The sequence below is a fragment of the Galeopterus variegatus genome, unplaced genomic scaffold (assembly GCF_000696425.1).
Source record: "Galeopterus variegatus unplaced genomic scaffold, G_variegatus-3.0.2 Scaffold612, whole genome shotgun sequence".
Lineage (NCBI taxonomy): Eukaryota > Metazoa > Chordata > Mammalia > Dermoptera > Cynocephalidae > Galeopterus > Galeopterus variegatus.
In genome coordinates this window covers 439,496-459,544 of record NW_007726723.1, presented here as the reverse complement: position 1 = coordinate 459,544, position 20,049 = coordinate 439,496, and the positions used below count along the sequence as shown (strand labels likewise).

The window sequence follows — 20,049 nt, the reverse complement described above, 5'->3', positions numbered from 1 at the left end:
CTGACCACTGTTGACTAGGCTCAGGTTGTTGACCTCTCCTCTGAAGGAGGAGAGCTCTGGTACTCTTAGAGGCAGGAGGCTGTCATCTCTGTTCCCCTTATGAATAAAGAGGGCTGTGTGTGGATAGAAAACAATAAGGCCCTCGAGTTGGAGCTGAGAGTGTCAAGAAGAGTGGCTCGTGAATGTGTATATTCTCTCTTGGTCACATTCCATCTGTGGTGTACACAGGGCCATGACCTTAGCCAACCTGGGCATTTTTTTGGCCTTGGGAGAGTATGAGAGGGTCTGACAGGAGCTCATCGTTCCTAGCTCATCTCTTGCTATTCAGAGAAGCTATATGTAATAAGCATGTTGAGAAATCTCACCTATTCTTATTTTATTTCATTATAAAACTTTGCTATTCCTTAATGTTGCTACTAGGAAGAAAGTAGGTAATCTCCAACTTACCGAAAACCTACTTTTTCCTTTCTAAAAGTGTTATTTTAAGAAAATGTTAGTCTAGTGCAATGACTACATGTCTCTTGAACTCAGACAAGCAGGTGTGGTCTGTGTAGTAATGTTCTAGCCAGCCAACTTTGGGGAGATTCAGATTGGCATGGAGAAGGAAATGTGGTGTCCTGTGGCAGTCATCCCAGTAAAAGCTCTCTGGGTCCAAGTAGGTTGGGTCATCTGTTCTTGGTATGGGATTTTCCTCCAGAGTGGCAGTGCCAGAGCCCATGTCAAATTCTTTGGTAATTTTATTTCTTAAAATGTCTTTGCTGGAATTCTGAAATTACAGTTTGGGCCTGCGAACATCCCTTTTTGTGGCCCTTTTGTCTCCTGCTCCACGTTGTTCACCAATCTGGTAACAAAGACAGTGGAGGCAGGCAAGGTAGGCCGTCATCACAGAACAATTTCTAAGAGCTTTAGAGACTTGGATCTCACTTGTGGTGGGTTTTCATTCCCTTCAATCACATCTTCCAGAGTGGTAAGGGTGGATGGAGGTGGACCGAGGATCTGCAGATAAGGAATTCCCCCTATTGCTATACCTACTTGAAGACTCTCTTGATATGCTTGTTACTGAGCAAACGCTTGCTGTCCAGTGCACGCAGAAGCCAATTATGGCATCAGTTACTGAGAAAAGCAAAGGCTTTATTTTGTGATTTTGACTGGCATGGAGACAGGAGGCAGGGCACCTCAAATCTGTCTCCCCAGTTCAGGGGCTGTGAAGGATTTAAGGGGTATTTGACAACCCTGATTGGCTTACTCTGACTTAGGCCATATGAATAGGTGAAAGTGGATTGGATAGTTGCATTCAGGCCACATATGATAATGAAGCAAAACTGATGGGCTGGCTTTGAGTTGAGAGCTGATTGGCTGGGCTTGAATTCAGTCCTTTGGCAGAGGATTTTGTTTCCTTGGTTCTGGAGGTCACCTGGAGGGCAAGGTCTTTCTCTTGGTGTATGCTTAGCTTATGTCCTGCAAAACAACTGTAGAATTACTTGAGATAGGGAAATAAAAGCAGTTTCAGCTAATTTTAGTTGGTTTCATGCTTAGGAAGACGCTTGACTTCCAGGAAATAAACGGTTGCTTGATGAAGCCCAGGAAACTCCATCTGAACGATCTTTGTATCGCAACAAGATTGATTGAGTGGTATGAAAGCAAAAGGTGTGTTGAGCAACAACATCAACTACTATAACCGTTGCTTCCGCTAACATTTCTTTTGGATCTAATGATTTATCAAGTGCTTTATTATGGGTGTTATTTGATTCGATCCTTCTTTCAACCCTGTGAGATATTATTGCTGTAGTATTAGTTTTAGAGATTAGAAAACCAAAGCATTCAGTGTAATTTGGCTTCCCCAAGGGTCATAAAGTTGCTAAATCAGGGCCAGGGTCTAAGCTGCTGATTTCTGATTCTCAATGGCAAGATCCTGATAAGGCACCCAGCGTTTCTACTGTGGTCATTGCTTCAGGGATGCACAGAAAGAGTAAATCCTTTCTTACCACTTATAAAATCAACACCTGAGAAACAAAAATAATAAAGCTGTTATGTTGTGTGGTCGTGTGTGGCACGTTGGGAAATCAGAACTAGAAATCTGCGTGAGCTGGAAGGTCAGGGAGGAGGCTTCTTGAAGGAGGTGGAACTTGGATTGGCCCTTGAAGTATGGATGAGATTTGGCAAGAAAGGACAGGAGTATCCGGGGAGGGCATCAGAGGCAGGAATTCACAGTGTTTGCCAGGGACACAAAAATAACCTGACAACTTGACTACTGGACTTACATTTTATGGGAACTGTCTCCCAGTGTCAGGCTGTCTTTCAATCAAATACAGGCAGTTCAAGTTTTCTCAGCTAGCAGACTGGAGAATTACAGTTTGTCCCTTTTTAATGAAAGGAATGCTCAGTTGTCACTGCCATGCCTCATACAGAGAGCTCTTGGAGAGAAGGGACAGTGTGACAGGACACTAATGGACATCTTGCTTTCCTTCAGGATGATTACTTAGAATCAGCAGCACTTCACTCTTTTAAAGTGGCTTGTAATTGTAATTTCCTTGAAATAGCCTCCCCTGTAGCTTGGTTAAGAAAACTTAAACATGCAGCCAATAAGTACAGTGAAATGGAATTTCTGGTGGCAGTTGGCAAAGCAAGATGGCCTAAAAATTTCTTTGTATTTTCCGGTGACAGGTTTGTGACTCTTATCCTACTGAACTGTATGTTCCCAAATCAGCCACAGCACACATCATAGTGGGGAGTTCGAAATTCCGGAGTAGACGGCGATTTCCTGCCCTTTCTTATTACTATAAAGATAACCACGTAAGTCTCAAGGCATGCTTTTGTTTCAAACTTTGCTTTTCTTGTTTATCATGAACAGGCATTTTCTAGCTGCCTTCTGATCTGTGTCTGTGTATGCGTGTGTTTGAATTCTTGTTAAAGGTGTGTGTATATTCTTGTGTATGGTGTGATACAATACAACTATGCTTAACTCCTTATCTCATGGAAAAGTTGACATGTTTATTTGACAGTAAAGTAATGGGATAGATTCAGAAGATACCTAAACTTTATCATCTAACTGAATACTGTCCTCTTGTAAGTAGTCACCCTGGGAGGCTCTAGGCTTACTCAAACAGTGATGGAGATCCTTTGGCGTGCTTGTTTTAGAAAAGTCTCTGAAGTCCATGGCACATTTTGTTTCCTTTTTCTTTTTTTTTTTTTTAATGGCATGTTCTTTTGAGTAGCCTCAGTATATGAAATCTTTGCTTATGGAGAGAGTAGGTCTTATTTTTTAAGTATTATATGTAAAAGCTGGAATTAGGTTTGTCTGTAACAGAGACCCTAGGTAATAGTAGCTTTAACAAGGTAGAACTCTGTTTTCTGTCATGTAAAACTCCAAACAAAGGTGGGCAGTCCAGGCCTGGTATACTGGCTCTATACCACTCAGCCCTCAGCGACCCAAGCTCATTCCACCTTTCTGCTCTGCCATCCCTAGGATTTGACCCTCATCTGTGTGGTGCAAGAGACGACTTTAGTACCAGCCATCACCTCCACACTCCAGGTAGTGGATGCAGGAAGGGCTAATGGTGCACTCCCAGCTTTTTGAGGCAGGCTCCCAGAAACTTCCATGTGACACTTGTGCTCACATCCCATTTGTCAGACCTGCACAGGGCAAGCGAGAAAATAGTCTTATGGGTAGCCATTATAAATAACTAAAAACTGGAGTTGCATTTCTGTGGAGGACAGGAAAACAAATTTGGAGGAAGAAGATGGTCTTTGCCACCCACTTCAAAAGTTATTTGGCTCCAGCCAAGTGAGAAAGTTCAGTTTTCAAGCTAGATAATACAGTTTTGGATTCAAGGCCAAGTGAGGCTATAAACAATTGAGAGGCGTGTGTGTGTCAGTGTGAGTGTGTATGCACACACTTGCACTTATTAGAGCAGAGTCTGAGTCAGCTCTAAAGGAGGCTTCCAAAAATATTTTGAGCAATGCTAGCTTTACCAGAGCAAGCCTATAGCCTCTGTGTACCTACTTTAAAGGAAAATATTCATTTAAGTGGTGTAAATTCTGTTGAAAGGATATAAATTATCTTATCTTACTTTTAATTACACTCCTTGTTCTTGGTCTTTTCCTAGCCCTGAAATTGGGTCTAAAGAAAGAGTGCATTTTATTAATATCCTGTGTTTATTGGCTTCAAATATATTTCAGCCTGTACAGAACTGGAGCAGTGGTTAGAAGCAAAGGAAGACATGAATCTCCTTAAAAAAAAAAAAAAAAAAGAAAGAAAGAAAAAAGAAAAGATGGAATTAAGAGGGATATGAAATTTCTTGATGTTGTACTTGAAATTAGGATGTTGGTAACATTTATATTTTTTTGTGGCATCTGTTGATAAAGAAGTAAGAGAGAAGAATCCAGGAAAGGGAGAGATGATCTTTAAAGGGGGTGGGATGGGCAGGATATTTAAAAAGTGAGCAGAAGCTCTATCCTGCTCCTTTTTGATATTCATTTGTCAAAGTGAGTATTATAAGGGGCAAGTCTCAGAGAGGATAGGATTTTTAGCCATTGCACCTTAGAGGCCAGCCTTTTTCCTGTGGACACCAGACCCTCATTGCTTTATTCCTGCTCTCAAGTGCTATTCTTTTCTTGGCCTCCCAGCCAAAAATGAGCTCATACAGCAATTTGTTATAGGGTAAAATGATTGATTTCCTGTATTTAAAAAAAATTTTAAATATACCTGTTGTTTTTTTTACATTCTAAGATGTTGTGGAGCAGTTGGAGGGGAGGGGGAGAGGAAAAGGGAGAAGGGCATAGGGTGGGAGAAGGGCATAGGGTGGGAGAAGGAACAGTGGGGGGGGCATGGTTGAAGTCCATGGCACCCCCCTCATTCTGGTAGGGGAGCCCAGGGGGCTTCCAGTGGTGGCTCGGCTGTGGCTGGGCTGGATGCGGACTTTGGAGGTGTGTGGCTGAGGCCCTTTGCACCCCCCCACCCCGGGAGCCTGGGGTGCTTTCAGCGGTAGCTTGATGGTTGTTGCTGGGGTGGATGCAGACATCAAGGGGGTGTGGTTGAGGCCCTTGGCTCCCTTCTACCCCAGCTGGGGAGCCTGGGGCACTTAGAGTGATGGCTAGGTTGTTGTTGCTGGGCTTGATGTGGACATTAAGGGTTGTGGCTGAGGACTTTGGCCCCCTACTGCACCCACTTGGGAGCCGGGGCACTTCTGGCGGCAGCCTGGTTGTCATTGCTGGGCTGGATGTGGACGTGGACAGGGTGTGCCTGAAGGCCTTGGCCCCCTTCCACCCTGGCTGGGGAGCCTGGGGCACTTCTGGCGGCAGCTTGTTGATTGTCGCTGGGCTAGATTTGGACATCTGAGGGGCGTGGCTGAGGCCTTTGGCCTCCCACCACCTTAGCTTGGGAGCCTGGGGTGCTTCTGATGGTGGCTTGGTGGTTGTCACTGGGTGGATGCTGATGTCAGGGTGTGTGGCTGAGGACCTTGGCCCCCGCTCAGGAGCCCAGGGCACTTGTGGCAGTGGCCTGGTGGTTGTTGGGCTGGATGCAGACATTAGAGGGGCGTGGCTGAGGCCCTCGACCACCGCCTCTCCACCTCAGCTTGGGAGCCCGGGAGGCTTCTGGTCCTTCTACGATTTATATGTGTTCTTTGGTGGTGTGAGACCTTTACTGGTTAATATCAGAACTTTGTCTCTGATTTGTGGGGTTTTTGTTTTTTCTTTCAGTCTATATAGGATTATTCGCAATTCCCACCACTTAAAGTCTGCACTGGAACTAATTTGTTGTCCTTTGCTTAATTCTAATATAGGAGAACTTCCTGTGGGAACCAGCACTTGAGCCCTGTGGTTGAGCTAAATTGCTGCTTTGCTGCTGATTCTCTGGGGAAGGCTTTTTGTTCAGCTCACGTTTTACTTGTTAACCTCATAATCACTTCCAGGTCTTGGGAGGTCTGGTACATCTGGGTTGTGTGGAAACTTTGGTCTGGGCCTGAGTCTTTTCAGCAAACTGCACCCCCTGCACATCTATATTCCTGACCAGCGTCCACTGAGTGGGCCTGTGCAGCCCTTGAGTGGCTCCTTTTTTCCATTGTACGTGGGTCCTCAGGAACACTGCTAGTGGTCTTGCTGGCCTGGGGGCCACTAAGGCCCTCTTCTCTCCTGCAGTCTCCAAGCAACTTCATATGAAGGGCACAGCCGTGGCTTTTGCCAGCTCCTGCTCCATGTGCTCACCAGGACCAGCCTTGAAGTGGCCAGGGTGGACCTTTCTTTCTTACATTGTGGCTTCTCCTGCCTTCATGCACTCCATAGGTCTTTCCTCCTCTTCCCCTGAGCTCTAGCAGCCCCAGCTTGGCAGTTGTTGCTTTTTAATAGTTGTAAATTGGTTGATTGTGGGAGAGGGTGACACTGGGGACCATCTATTCTGCCATCTTGATCGGAAGTCCTGTATTTAAAATTTTAAAGCAGTAGATACTTCAACTGTTAGCTCTTCTTACAAGGGACAAAAGTGAGATGTGTTTCTAAGCATTGCTACTGACCTGGTTACCCGAGTGAGATACTTAATGTGTGTGCTCATGCCCACCCACTCTCCCACCCCCGCCAAATAAAATCTATATTGCAGGTAGAATAATGACCAAATTCATGTTTTATGATAATGTTTAGGTTTTAATATCAAAGTTGATCACCTAATTTGACTAGGGTTTTTCATAAAGGGAAGTGTTCTTACTGAAGGTGGATTTGTATGGTGAAATGGAAGACCTGTGAAATACCAAAGTAGTTTTTCAGGCTGTCATTGCTGATCACAATCCATACATAAAACAGGAAATCTTTCATAAAAGTAAACAGGTACAAATTCCATAATATTTGCCGGTCTTTCTTTCTTCCCTTTGGTGATTTTAGACATTCTAGGCTTGAGGGTATGTATTCCTACCCCAATAGAACTTATGCCTGTGAAAGAGAATATCATATTTTATAGTTAAAATACTGTTCCCTGTGTGTCATTACCATAGGGACACTTATGATTTTGATGGTGAGTTGACCTGGCTAATGTTGGGCAGTGGGAATTGGTGATTAGATTAAGAAAAGCTTGAGATGCACATCATTTTATGGACCTGAAATACTGTCGAGGATTTCCATTGGATCAGCTGTTATCACACGTGGTGTTATAATTATGTCCTATTCACCCATTGGTGAGGCTGGGATTCCTGCCCTAGGTTTATGTGGATGGCCAAACACACCACACTAGACACCGGAAATATGAAATCCACAACAGTTTATTAGTCACATATACTCACTGCCCAGGAGAAGAGGACACCACATGCCATAAAGGAACACATGGGGTTGCACTGGGAAACAGAGGGATAACTAGGGGCTATGAGAGGCAAGTTTTGTAGTACCAACAGGGTGAGGTCACCCCTGGTTCCTGTAGGAGGATGTGATTGGCTTTTTTGTCTGTCTTTCTTTTTTCTTCCTTTCTTTCTTTTTTTTTTTTTTTTTTGTGATTGGCTGTTTTGAATAATCCATGGGCTGGTGGGGAGCTGAGACCCACTACTCAGGGATAAACAGGACCTGCACCTGGTCCATTGGATGATGAGAATTATTTAACAAGGGGACCTTATCCGTAGGAGCAGAGTGTGGAGGGGAACTTGTGGTGAAGCCATCTGAGACCCTCATGATTTTACCAGATGTCAAGGCAACACACAATATTAATTTTAGGCTTTACACTACACATGGGTTATACAGAGCCATCTGGACTCCCTTTGGATGTTATACTATGAACAGCTTTGCAGATCACAGTTAAAGATGTTTACACGTCATTTGTGCTCAGAAGTATATGTTTGTATTTGAGAGCACTTCGAATCTGTATCCTTTGTTCTTTGTTATCATAATGTGGTTAAAAAGAAAAAAGTAGTTTTGCTTTAAATTGTGTGCAATATGTTCTCCCAGATTTACAGTACAAATTTCTGGAAAATAAAACTCAGAAAGATTTCTTATAAGGCAGTTTTCCATAAAAAAACCACAGGCCTCGTTCTCTTTTTATAATTAATATTTATTGAAACCTTCTATGTGTTAGTCACAGTTCTAGGAGTGTTATGGTGTTATATACCTTATCATACCCTATAGTTTTAATATTGTTACCCATTTTATAGATGGAAAAAAGAGAAGATACATAAATTACCCAAGACCATACAGTTGATTGAGAGCAAAACTGGATTAAAAGCAAGGTCTTCTTAAATGCTTTATCTTAATGCTTTATCATGCTGTCTGACTTATTTTTTTCCTTGGGGTGCTATATTATTTGGGTTAAGAATTCAGGATCAGGGGGCCGGCCCGGTGGCACACTGCTATAGTGCGCCGCTTGGGAAGTGCGGCAGCGCTCCCGCCGAGGGTTTGGATCCCACATACAGACCGGTTCCCGCTCACTGGCTGAGCGAGGCGCGGGAGCAACACCGAGGCTTGTGATCCCGTTGCTGGTCCTGGTCCGGTACGGGGGCGACACTGAGGGTTGCGATCCGTTGCCGGACACGGAAAAAGACAAAAAGAAAAAAAAAAAAAGAATTCAGGATCAGGAAATATTCTGTTTGGATTCAAATCCTAGCTTCCTCTATTACTAGCTGTGTGACCTTAAGCAAGTTACTTAACCTCTCTGTGCCTTGGTCATGTCTGTAAAGCGGAGCAGATAATAGATTTTACTGTATATAATAATTAGGAAGATTAAATAAAAATATACACTGTTCTTATAATAGTGCCTACTACATAAGCATTCAAAAATAGTAGTAAGCATTCAAAAATGCTGGATATTTTAATCATTAGTGGCATTGTAAGTGAGAGGCTCCCCTGAGAGTTTATCACTGAGGAATTTTTCTCTGCTCTCAGGTCACTGACATCAGTAAGAAGTGCTGCTAGGTAATGATAATACTCTCTCAAAAATGTGACTGTCTAGGGTATGTATAGGGTGCACAGAAGCACTCAGACTGCTTACTATTGTACACAAAATAGGAAGCTGTATGTTAGCAATCACTGAGTCAATGAAGAACTCCATTTGGAGTATATCTATAGGTTAATAAGAAAATGTAACTACAAAATATCAAAATGTAGTCTGTTTCATATATCTGGTTTAATTTGTTGACCACATTTCATGGTGTAACTCTGTTCTGACTTAACCGTTCATTTAAAACTAGCTGCTCTCAACCAGAAGGTAATTAGTAATCATGGTTACTAACTTGCTTCATTTCCTAACTGGAGTTTGACTAGTTTAGTGAGTTTAGGTGTGTGCATTCTCAGACAAATTCTGCCATTTAAAAATATGTTCCTTTCCCTAACTCTTCTGATAGAATCTAATGAATTCCTTGGTGGGAGCGGTCCTTAACTAATAATTTATTTAACCTAGTTAAAGTATCCTAGAAAGCCAACTCAGAGTTGTTCTCTCTCCAGTCAGAATTCCCTCAGAGCAGCGTGGCAGACCCTGACCCTTTAAAGATCAAAGGAGCCAGGACCCCCACAAAAGCCATTTGTGGAGATTTGCTTTCTCTCCATAGGATGCAGCTTGCCTTGTGCCCCCCAGTCCCCTCTGGTCCCTGCTGTCACTTCAGCTTGTTTCTGGACCCTGCCCTCACTTGCTGTCTCTCCTCTCTTTCATGTTCACACCCTCTGCACCCTTTCTCCTTCTGAGTTTCATAGCTGCAAGGTTGTACCTATACTCACCCGTTCATAACTTGGGGAAATGTTTGTACTATTCTATATATTGCCTAACAATGCAATATGCTTGGTTAGAATTACAGGGTAGGGAAATTACAGGATAGAATGCAGATCGATAACAAAGAACCCCTGTTTTTAAACACACTTGTGTCAGCATAGCTATGTGCCTGCTGTCTTTAGGTATCAAACCTAGGGCTTTCATCACAGTGAAAATTTCTAGTTTAGAATTAGAATTGGTTTTTGGTCTTTGTGATATTTTTAAATAGGCTAGTAAAAAGATGGTGGAAAGCTTTTAAAAAAATATCTTTTACTAGCCTTGCCATTAGTGGTATCCCATAAGTTTCAGGAAAATGTTTATTTTGTATTACTGTTTACAGCAAGAAAATGAAACAATATCCAGTGAAAAGGAAAGTAGGTTATTTAAATGGCTTTATATTTTATAATTTGGATCCCATCTAAACATCCTTACACATTCCTGATATCTTACACAGAGAGACTTTTTGACTGCTTCCTATGTGATGGTTTCTTTGTGTCACCTCTCCCAGGGTGACGGAGATGCAAAGGATTACTAAAAGCCCATTCTTCTGAGCAGTGAGAGGCCCGAAAGGTTTAATTCCAGGCAAATCCTTCAAGAGAGAAGGATTCCTCAGAAAAATAACCCCGAATGAGGTTTTCTCTCCATTTTTATTCTCCAGGCAAGAAAGTTACAGAAAAGGAACATAGGTAGTTACAAAAAGAACAATGAGATAGTTGTCATGGCAACAATCATTAGGTTTAGCCACAACAAGGACAACTGTCCTTAGAGCAAGCATTTTTGCTGTGTTACAATTTTTTATCTACAAAAGAGACTTTAGTCCTGGGAAAGTTTTCTGCTTTTCCCAAGCTTTGCATTTCTATGTGCAGTACTGAAAGGTTAGTCTATACCTTAAACCATAGGGCTGTGGCCCTGCTAAACTATAAGTTAGGCCCTGTGAAATACATTTGCTTAATTAATGTTGGTATCCTCCACACTTTGACCTGAATTAAAAGTAAACAAATGTTGATTTCCAGAATCATATTTTATCATATTTTTGTAAGCCAATGTGGGACTTAAGTGAACCAGGGGGCTCTTTGTTCAGGAGAAATACCAAGAGTGTCTGTGGTGGGTACGGTTGCCTGATGGTGCTGTGTTGCTGTGACCTCTCCCCCCAGGCCTCCATCTGCCGGAGCAGCCAGCCCCTGTCCGGTTTCAGTGCTCGGTGCCTGGAGGACGAGCAGATGCTCCAGGCCATCAGGAAAGCCAATCCAGGAAGCGACTTCATTTATGTCGTTGACACTCGGCCTAAAGTAAGTGTCGCCATTCCAATGCATGTCTTTTAGCTCTGTGTCTCGAAGCTGGAGACAAGGCAAAGCTTAACAGACTGCTGCCACTTGCTCAGATTGCTGTAGCTGCCAAGTGGCAGTTCCTCTTGGTATAGTCAGTATTTGGGCCCCTTTGGGCTGCTTTCTGGAGCTCAGGTGCGTTTTATATTTCCCCTGATGCTTGCATTGTGCTGGGCACAGGGTGGCACACAAAAAGGGAGTGTGGTTTAATTTTGGAGATTGGTGTCCTCAATACACCATATTATTTGGTTTGTTTCTAAAACAAGCCTTTCTACTCTGACAGTATGAAATTGGCTGTGGAGCTCCAGCAGTTCAATTTTTGTGTGGTATTCAGCCATACTTTTTCAGATTCAGCTTGTAGTGATCTGTACCTATGGCTTGGAAAGATTTATAAAATATAATGTTAAATTAAAAAATCACGGGGCCGGCCTGGTGGCGCACTGGATAAGTGCGCCGCTTGGGAAGCGCGGCGGCGCTCCCGCCCGAGGGTTTGGATCCCACATACAGACCGGTTCCCGCTCACTGGCTGAGCGAGGCGCAGGAGCGACGCCGAGGGTTGCAGTCCCGTTTCCGGTCCCCGGTCCAGTACGGGGGCAACACTGAGGGTTGCGATCCGTTGCCGGACATGGAAAAAGACAAAAGACAAAAAAAAAAAAAAATCACAAAATAATATAATTATGTAAATAAAACTAGGTATATAAAGATGTATAGATAAAAAATCTGAAGGGATAAACACTAAACTCTTCAAATTCCATGGAGGAGGGAGTAGGATTTGGGGAGATAGAGAACTTTCTATGTCATAGAAAGTCATACGGACCTATGACTGATGAGAAAGATGTTTATGCAGCTCTGTCTCTCCATAGTGGTATGGAAAGGAGTCCAAAATGTATATTAAGCAACAAGAGTGGGATGCAGAAACTGTGTATAATGTAATCCCATTGAAAAAAATTGGGGGAATATATTATACCAAACTGTTGACAGTGTTTTTTTTTTCTGTGGGGTAAGAGGTAGATTTTAGGAAACTTTTTAATTTCTAAATTACAGTTTGCATTTTTTTTTTATCATAAAAAGGTTAAAAGAGCATAAGAATCTAAGTGTTAAACATAGAGTTACCATATGACCCACCAATTCCATTCCTAGCTATATATACACCAGAGAAATGAAAACGTAATGTCTGCATAAAAACTTGTACATAAATACTTATTATTAATAATAGCCAAAAGTAGAAGTAACCAAATGTTCATCAACTGAGAATGGATTTATAAAAAGTGGTATATTCATTCAATGGAATCTTATTTAGCTATAAAAAGGAATAAAGTATTGATACACTGTAACATGGACAAACCTGGAAAATGCTATTCTAAGTGAAAGACATCTGTCACTAAGGAATTCATATTGGTATGATTTCATTTACGTGAGATGTCCACAGTAGGCAAATTCATAGTGACAGAAAGTGGATTGTTGCCTAGGGCTGGGGGACGTGAGAAGAAGTGTGGGATGTGACTGCTAACGGGTAGAGGATTTCTCTTTGGGGTGATGGAAATGTTCTAAAATTAGATTGTGGTATTGATTGCACAACTGTGTGAATATACCAAACGCCACTGAATTGTACACTTTATGTGGGTGAGTTGTATGACGTGAATTCTATGTTAATGAAGCTATTAAAAAAAAAGAACATGAAATAAAAAACGTTACAACAGGAAAGAGGAAATAAGACCAACAGTACAAGTCACTTAAAAGTATACACCGTTACGAATAGGTAATTATAGTCTATATTCGTGGGCCATATGAGAAATAGTGAGAACTGGATACGATCCTTTGTGTAGGTTCCAGACCCTGGTAATTTTCACTGCTTCTCTGAGTCTCATTTCACCAAATATTGTGATTCAAGCCCTGGATCACTTAAGTGATATTTTCCTAGTGGGAGGTCAGTGTGCTACGCACACCCTTGACCTCAGAACAGTTGCATCTACTTCTGTTTGAAATGTATTGTGGGATAGATGTATGTGGAGTAGTGAGAATGGAGTTACTGTTGGATGCCAGGTCTGCAAATCAGTATGGAAATCAATGACAGAACAGATATTATAGCTAGATCACATTTACAGTCTAGTAGGTAAAGAGTCTTTTCCTTTCTAAGTAACTTCTGAAAGCACAACATATATAGTTAAAAGCTTCAAACTGGGGGAAAAACTAGTTTCTCTGCTTGAAGATTTCCACTTGAAAAATGCCAGAAAATCTCTGATTTTTACTGTTCATTTTCAACTTGTTCTTTTCTGTCTGGCTCATTATGCTTTAACCCCTTCCTTCTAATGTTGACTGCCTTCCCTCCTGTGTAGGTAAGGTGGAGCTGTTTTGAATTTCTTAATAGTTGTAGATGATTCAATGAATGCCTGTTTCTTACACTGATACACTAAGGGAAGATAAAAAAAGTAAAGAAAGAAAAGATGGGCTTTTCTGAGTAGAGGGAGGGAGGACCTTTTCCTATCCTGTTTTTTCAGATCTAAATAAAGGCAAACATTCACCCACTAATTTAAGGGCCAGTGATCCAAGTTTGTACCATGTTATGTAAACCTTCTAGGAAATGTGACAGCTGTAGAGCCAGGCATATTCCAGATTTAAATAAATTTATCCAAGGGATTTGATTTGAAGAATATATTTAGCACTGAGTGGGTTTACTCTCAGCGATAAGAAGTTTGACACTGATCCATTAAAGAAAATTGGTGTCTCATGTAAGACCTGCCTGCTTCTCATATTTTTCCATGCACATGCACTCCACATGAGTTTTAAACTGTTTGCTTATAGCTTTCATTCTTTTAAAGATCACATCTGTTGATTTTTGTTCCAGAGTGTGTTAGGCTTCCTTGGTAGCCAGGAGACTGGATCGATGTTTGTCGTAGAAGGTATGGGCAGTGGCAGACGGGCCCTTCCCAGGTTTGCTCATGGGTTTAATTAAACAGAAAAAGGATTTGGAGGCAGCCCAGGTCATTCTTGCCCTTTGAGCAAGGCTAGCCTCACACGAGAGCTTACAGAGCCGCCTGTGCTGACGAAAGCCTTCTCAGTTACTTGTTGACATTAAAATGTTGGGAGGCAAAGGCAGTGAGATGTGCAAGCATGTATTGAATATCCATTTTAAAAAAGTATGCCCTTGAGGTCATATATTACTGCTAGGGTTTGGTATATTAAGAAAATATGAAAAAAATGTTGATGCAATATTTGTTGAACTGTAGTTTTATCTCAACCTTGTTCATAACTTAATCATTAATTTGTTCTGGGATTTTGCTGAGCTTATAAAAATGCCAGGCCCTTACTCATTTAATTCTTATAAGAATCCTGCAAATTAGAAGATGCTTTTTTCTTTTCATGGATAAGGGCTTAGATTTAAAGAGGTTAAGTAATTTGCCAAGGTCACACAGTTTAGGGCAGAGTTCGGATTCAAATCCAGGCTTGTCTGACTCCAAGGCCCATTCTTCCATTCGACCATGATGTTTTTTCTGTCTACAAATATATCCAGTGGAGACTTGTCTCCACTTTGAGGCTCAGGATGGTGGCCACCTCTGAGCCCCACCCAGTGAAGTAGGAGACTCAGCTGAGGCACCAACCACGAGCTCATCCAAAGTCAGGCTGGGGCAAGAGAGCTCTGAATGCCAGCAGCTCTGGAGGATGTGTTGAGCCAGGAAGAGAAGGGGTGAGGTGAAGACGGGCTTCTGCCTCTGCCGACTCTCAGCCTTTTGTGCTTGCTCCTTCTCCAAAGACGACTTATGGCTATGGCTTCCGATTTCACCACATCCGTGACTTTAGCTGTGTAACAGGTTGTCACGTGGGATGTTTTTATGTTTCTCTGGAATAGGTGATTAGGTGCTTTCTACTCACTGAATCCTGTGATGGGGACATGTAGGAAAATCACTTGTAAATGTTAGGGGAGTCCGAAGGAGGGGAACCTAGGATCTCATTCCCTAGTCAGATAGATGTTCATACTTGCTGGTGACCACCATGGCAAAGGCAGAGGAAAGAGAATGGGAGAGATCACAGTACCCAGCAGCAGGGGAGCAGTCTCACTCCCCCTCTCTGGCAGGGCAAGGATGGAGAAATTTCCTGCGGGACTGTGGAAACGGAGGAAGGAAGCTAGCCATAAGTCATCTTGCTAGAACCTTCCTAAGAAGGCTTGCCCTTGCGAGGCTTCCTAACTGCAAGTGACTGTGTGTTATGCTGGTGAGGGAAGCTGAGGGAACTAGAACAGGCTCAAGCCCAGGTGGATCTCCCATGTCAGAGAAATGTGTACTCCCTATCTCCAGGAACCAATGTATATGCCTTAGGAGGCTTATGCCATAGAGGGCAGTGATAGCCAATTAGTATTAACCAGAAGAGCAGTGATAACCAATAAAGAGAGAATTGCAGCCTTGCCTAGCTTTGCAAAGGTATTTACCTCCTCTTATTCCACCTCCATTCCTTCCCCACCCCCTCGTGCACATAGAGCCTAGGATAAAGAGGAGAATCCGTTGATTCAATCATTTCAAAAGGACACAAAGACCTGGACAAAAGTTATCTTTGGCTAAGTATAGCTTAAACAATAGAAACTAGTAACATCATTTAAATTAACAACGTGACATAAGTATAGCTTAAACAATAGAAACTAGTAACATCATTTAAATTAACAACGTGACATTCCAAAGTACAATTTGTGAAAAGCTAAGTTGATCAGACTGTGATCATTATCCAATCCAAAATATATCCTCTCCTTAAATGATTTAAGCAAAAGTTACATTCTTATGATTAAATCTAAGTAAATTGTCTTTAAAGTTTCGAACAAACAGCTTGCCCTTAGCAAACATTTTTTCACATTTTTCCCTACAGCAATTCCTTCAACATCTTTTTAACAACAATCGGTATGTTAAATAATCAAAGTACATAATCCCATCCCTAAACATTAGATGGGCCGTTGCCCGCTGACTGTGGGCTTTTGCTCCCTAGCCGAGGACTTTTTTCCCATACATGCATCACCTAAAAACCCTATACTAAAAATCAACTGAAAATCAACATATACTTGATTAGAATTGATTAGATAGGCTTTTTGCCCCGCTACCTGTGGGCTTTTGTCCCATAAGTTTTTTATCTAAAGAGCCCTGTCTAAAAATCAAACAAGAATCAAGATTTTTAACCCCCTGCAATTAACATCCAGCTGAAGTTTTCACTTTTTCACAGAATGTTACCCCAACCTCCTAGCCCAGATGAGGTTGCTGTAGATTCCAGCTCCTGCCATGATCACTGTCTTTACTGTTCACTCTGCCCCTCCCTAGTCCTGGTGGGTATTATCCGTTAGCATTTGACGTTATGTGCTTTCCTTTCTGTACTCAATTATGAGCTTATGACAGTAAGAACAGCTTCTCATTCATCTTTTTATTACATCCAATGCCTGGCATACAGTAGGTGTTCATTAAGTGTTTATTGGGAAATGACTGAGTTCCTTTTGTTTCATTTATGAGTTTCTCTGCACTGAAAGAGGCTGATATTAACAAACAGCAAAGTGGTTTTGTGTTTTGGGTACTTTTTTCAGTCCTACTTCTCATGTGTCTGTTGTGTTTTGTAAACATACATTGACACTGGAATGCAGTTACCGCTATTGCTTTATCTACTTGAGGATTTTTAGGAGCTAAAATGAATAGCTTTTTCTTTGGCTGTGAAATGGAGTTCCCAGCCAAAGGGATGGGGGACCAAATTAGACTTACTAATAGTGATTTTTTTAGGTAAGGGATATATATCTTAATATGTATAATAAGTCCAGTATAACTTTTTGAATTTTTATTAATTGTAAAATTGTATTTCCTGTTTCAAGTTTTCAACCTTTGCCACATTATCACACTAAGCCCTGTAAAATTCGTGGAAATCCTGTGAAATTATACTTTGGATGGTAGATTAAATATTGCCACCTTCTGTTCATTATGTGAAGTACACATTGACTTTTAGGAGGTTATCTTGTGTTGCTCCTTTGCTTTTAATGAAGACTACCAATAAATTCTCCTAGATCATAATCAACTATTTAAAAATGTGAACATGGGCCGGCCCGTGGCTCACTCGGGAGAGTGCGGTGTTGATAACACCAAGGCCCTGGGTTCGGATCCCACATAGGGATGGCCGGTTCGCTCACTGGCTGAGCGTGGTGCTGACAACACCAAGTCAAGGGTTAAGATCCCCTTACCGGTCATCTTTTAAAAAAAAAAAAAAAATGTGAACATATAATCTTAATTATAGATAATGTAAGAATAATAATAGTTTTTTTTATTTATTACACTGTTTTAAAAAGAATATCTGTGGTATGTGGTGAGTAGGCTTAACTTGAATTATTCAAGATACAGAATGAACATAAGGTTAATGTAACATAAGGATACGTCAAGTATCCGATTAATTTGTTGTTTTATAAAGCTTGTTGTAAAGGATAAGCCAACGGCTTTTAAAAAATTATTATACAAAGCAGCAATATTTTATAATAGTTTAAGAAGGACAATGTCTAATTTTCCCCTTAAAATATTTAAACTTTTAAAAGCATGAACACAAGTTGTCTTAAAGATATAGTATTTCAATATTTTTCTTAATTAAGGCTAAACCATTTATTCTCATATTATGCCAGGAAGAAAGGTGACACCCTTTTGTAGACTGGGAACAGAATCCTGAGGGGCTAAACTGCCCCAGCTGATGTCACTTGAGCTAAATCATGCAGCAGGGCTGCTCTTGAAATGAGAGGTATCTGCCAGTCTGAGCCCCTTATACCAATGGCTTGCCCTTCATTGCTTTATTTTTTACATCAAATACATTGTTTTTATTACTAAAGTTATAAACTTAATATATGTTTTTGTAATGATTAAAGAATACAGGAGTATCTAAAATAGTACTGATGGTATTGTCCTGTTACTTGCCACCTCTCTTTCTGCTTGTAACTGCTACCAAATTGATATATTCTTCCATACATTTTTATTCTGTTTGATACATATGCATAAACATCAAAACATATCTGTAAGTTGACTTGTTTTATAAAACATGGATGATTGTATGAATATTACTCCGTAGCTTGCTGTTTTTCACTTAACATGTCATGAGCCAGTTCCAAATCCCTCTATTTATATGGTTTATGTCTTTCTTCTTGGTGTCTGATGGTATTTCAGGGCATGAATAAACCATAATTTATCCAGTCATTGCCCTATTTAGATATTCATGGGTTTTCAGTTTTTTACTATTATAAAAATGTATTACAACCAATCTGTCTTTATGTGCTGGTACTTTTAATCTTGTCAGATTCTCAGAAGTAGGACATCTGGGTTAAAGAATATATGTGTTTTTAATTCAACCTAGCTCTTTTAACTTAACTTTTTGAAAAGTATTGCTTTGCATTGTGCTCTTAAAAGTAGATGTGTGTGTGTGTGTATTTTTTTTTTTTTTCCTTTTTTTTCTGATAGTTAATTCTTGGTATAGCTTCTCTGCCTGTAATAGCTTTCCTGCCCTTTGTGGGCAGAGGAAGAGAATTGTCAGTGAGTACTGTTTTCCAGGATGTGATGACCTGCTTAGTCAAACAGCAGTAATGGAATATTAGCAGCAATGTATCCATTCTAGAAATCTGTGTATTTCCCAGCTAAGGCAGGACTTGCCCCCTTCTTGATTTTTGCCACATAGGGCTAGTGCAGAGCTTGGGTCTAATAAATTTCTTCAAAGTCCATTATTACTTAATCCCATTTGCACTGGGAGACTCCACCTTCTCATATGCAAAATTATGGAAATGAAAGTGATCACAAAGCCCACTTAATAGGTCTGTAGATTTAAATAAGTTAGCTGGAGGAAATGTCTCTGGAGACTTGGCATCTACATTTCCTCTCTTCATTTTATTCATTGATTTCCTGCTCAAGGTTTAATTGGGTATCTGGAGCTCCTTGTAGGCAAATTAGACATGTTTATCGGCAGTGTCAAACTGGAAGATGTAGTGATTTAACCCACAAAGCCTGATATTGACAAGCTGTGTCTGCTGATGTTCTTCTGCCAACCTGTAGGTTGTAATATGTGGTATTGAATCGGGGCAACTTGGCTCTATCACAGAATTCCCGCTGCAATTTGGCATATCTGACAGGGAACTGCAAGAGGCATCTCCAGAAAAGTCTATCTATAGAATGCTTCCCAGATAAGAAAATGTTACCCACACCAACAAATTCCTGCTATTGAATGTAAGCTCAGCATGAGTGCCTGTAACTATGTAATTCAGTACAATATTCCAGTGATTTAAAGCATACTGTGTTTCTGTACATCATTTTGAATGTTTTTATGGGTATCCATGAAATGTTTTTGTTGTTTCATGTCCTGAATGTAATTGATGACTGTTCTGTTTTGCTGACCACTGCAGCTTAATGCAATGGCAAATCGTGCTGCAGGGAAAGGCTATGAGAATGAAGACAATTATTCCAATATCAAGTTTCAGTTTATCGGGATAGAGAACATCCATGTCATGAGGAACAGTCTGCAGAAAATGCTGGAAGGTAAACCATTTCCTTATGCATAGCATTAAAAAAATGCAGTTAAATGTTTTGATGCCAAAATGGAATAAGATAGTCTTTTGATTTAAAAATTTTTTTTTCCAGTGATGCTATTTACATAAATGTGATAAGTTGGAAGAATATCATATTGCAGTGACTATTTAAATATTTAACAGCCATTCTATTTAAAAAAAAAAAAAAAGACTGCTTGGTGGTTAGCAGTCAGGGACTTTCCAATGGTATTTAAGATAAAAGTGCACAGAGATATTTTTGCTTTCTTCCTCAGAATGTTAGCTTGACCCACATTCAAGGCCATTTGGAGATAAAGCAATCCTACATTTAAAGCAATAACCAGCTGTTCTTGTTTGGAGATCACTTTTATAAACTGTATCCTCAAGTTGCTGAATAGACATTCGAAGGGAGGATATTGGAGGTCCTGATCTTCATTTCTAAATGGCAGCAACTGCTGCAATACATCTGCACATAACACCCCCCCCCCCCCCCCCCCCCC

The 20,049-nt window shown here is 40.9% G+C and overlaps 1 protein-coding gene across 2 annotated transcripts in view; it reads left to right on the top strand.

The window, feature by feature from the left end:
* The window catches only part of MTMR7 (myotubularin related protein 7), a 107,167-nt gene that overhangs the window by 50,576 nt on the left and 36,542 nt on the right, over positions 1 to 20,049 (top strand). For both annotated transcript variants that reach the window (XM_008570547.1, XM_008570546.1), the window contains exons 5-7: positions 2,665 to 2,793; positions 10,861 to 10,995; positions 19,409 to 19,541. In XM_008570547.1, the coding sequence (XP_008568769.1) occupies positions 2,665 to 2,793; positions 10,861 to 10,995; positions 19,409 to 19,541 (397 nt within the window). The remainder of the gene's footprint in view (positions 1 to 2,664; positions 2,794 to 10,860; positions 10,996 to 19,408; positions 19,542 to 20,049) is intronic.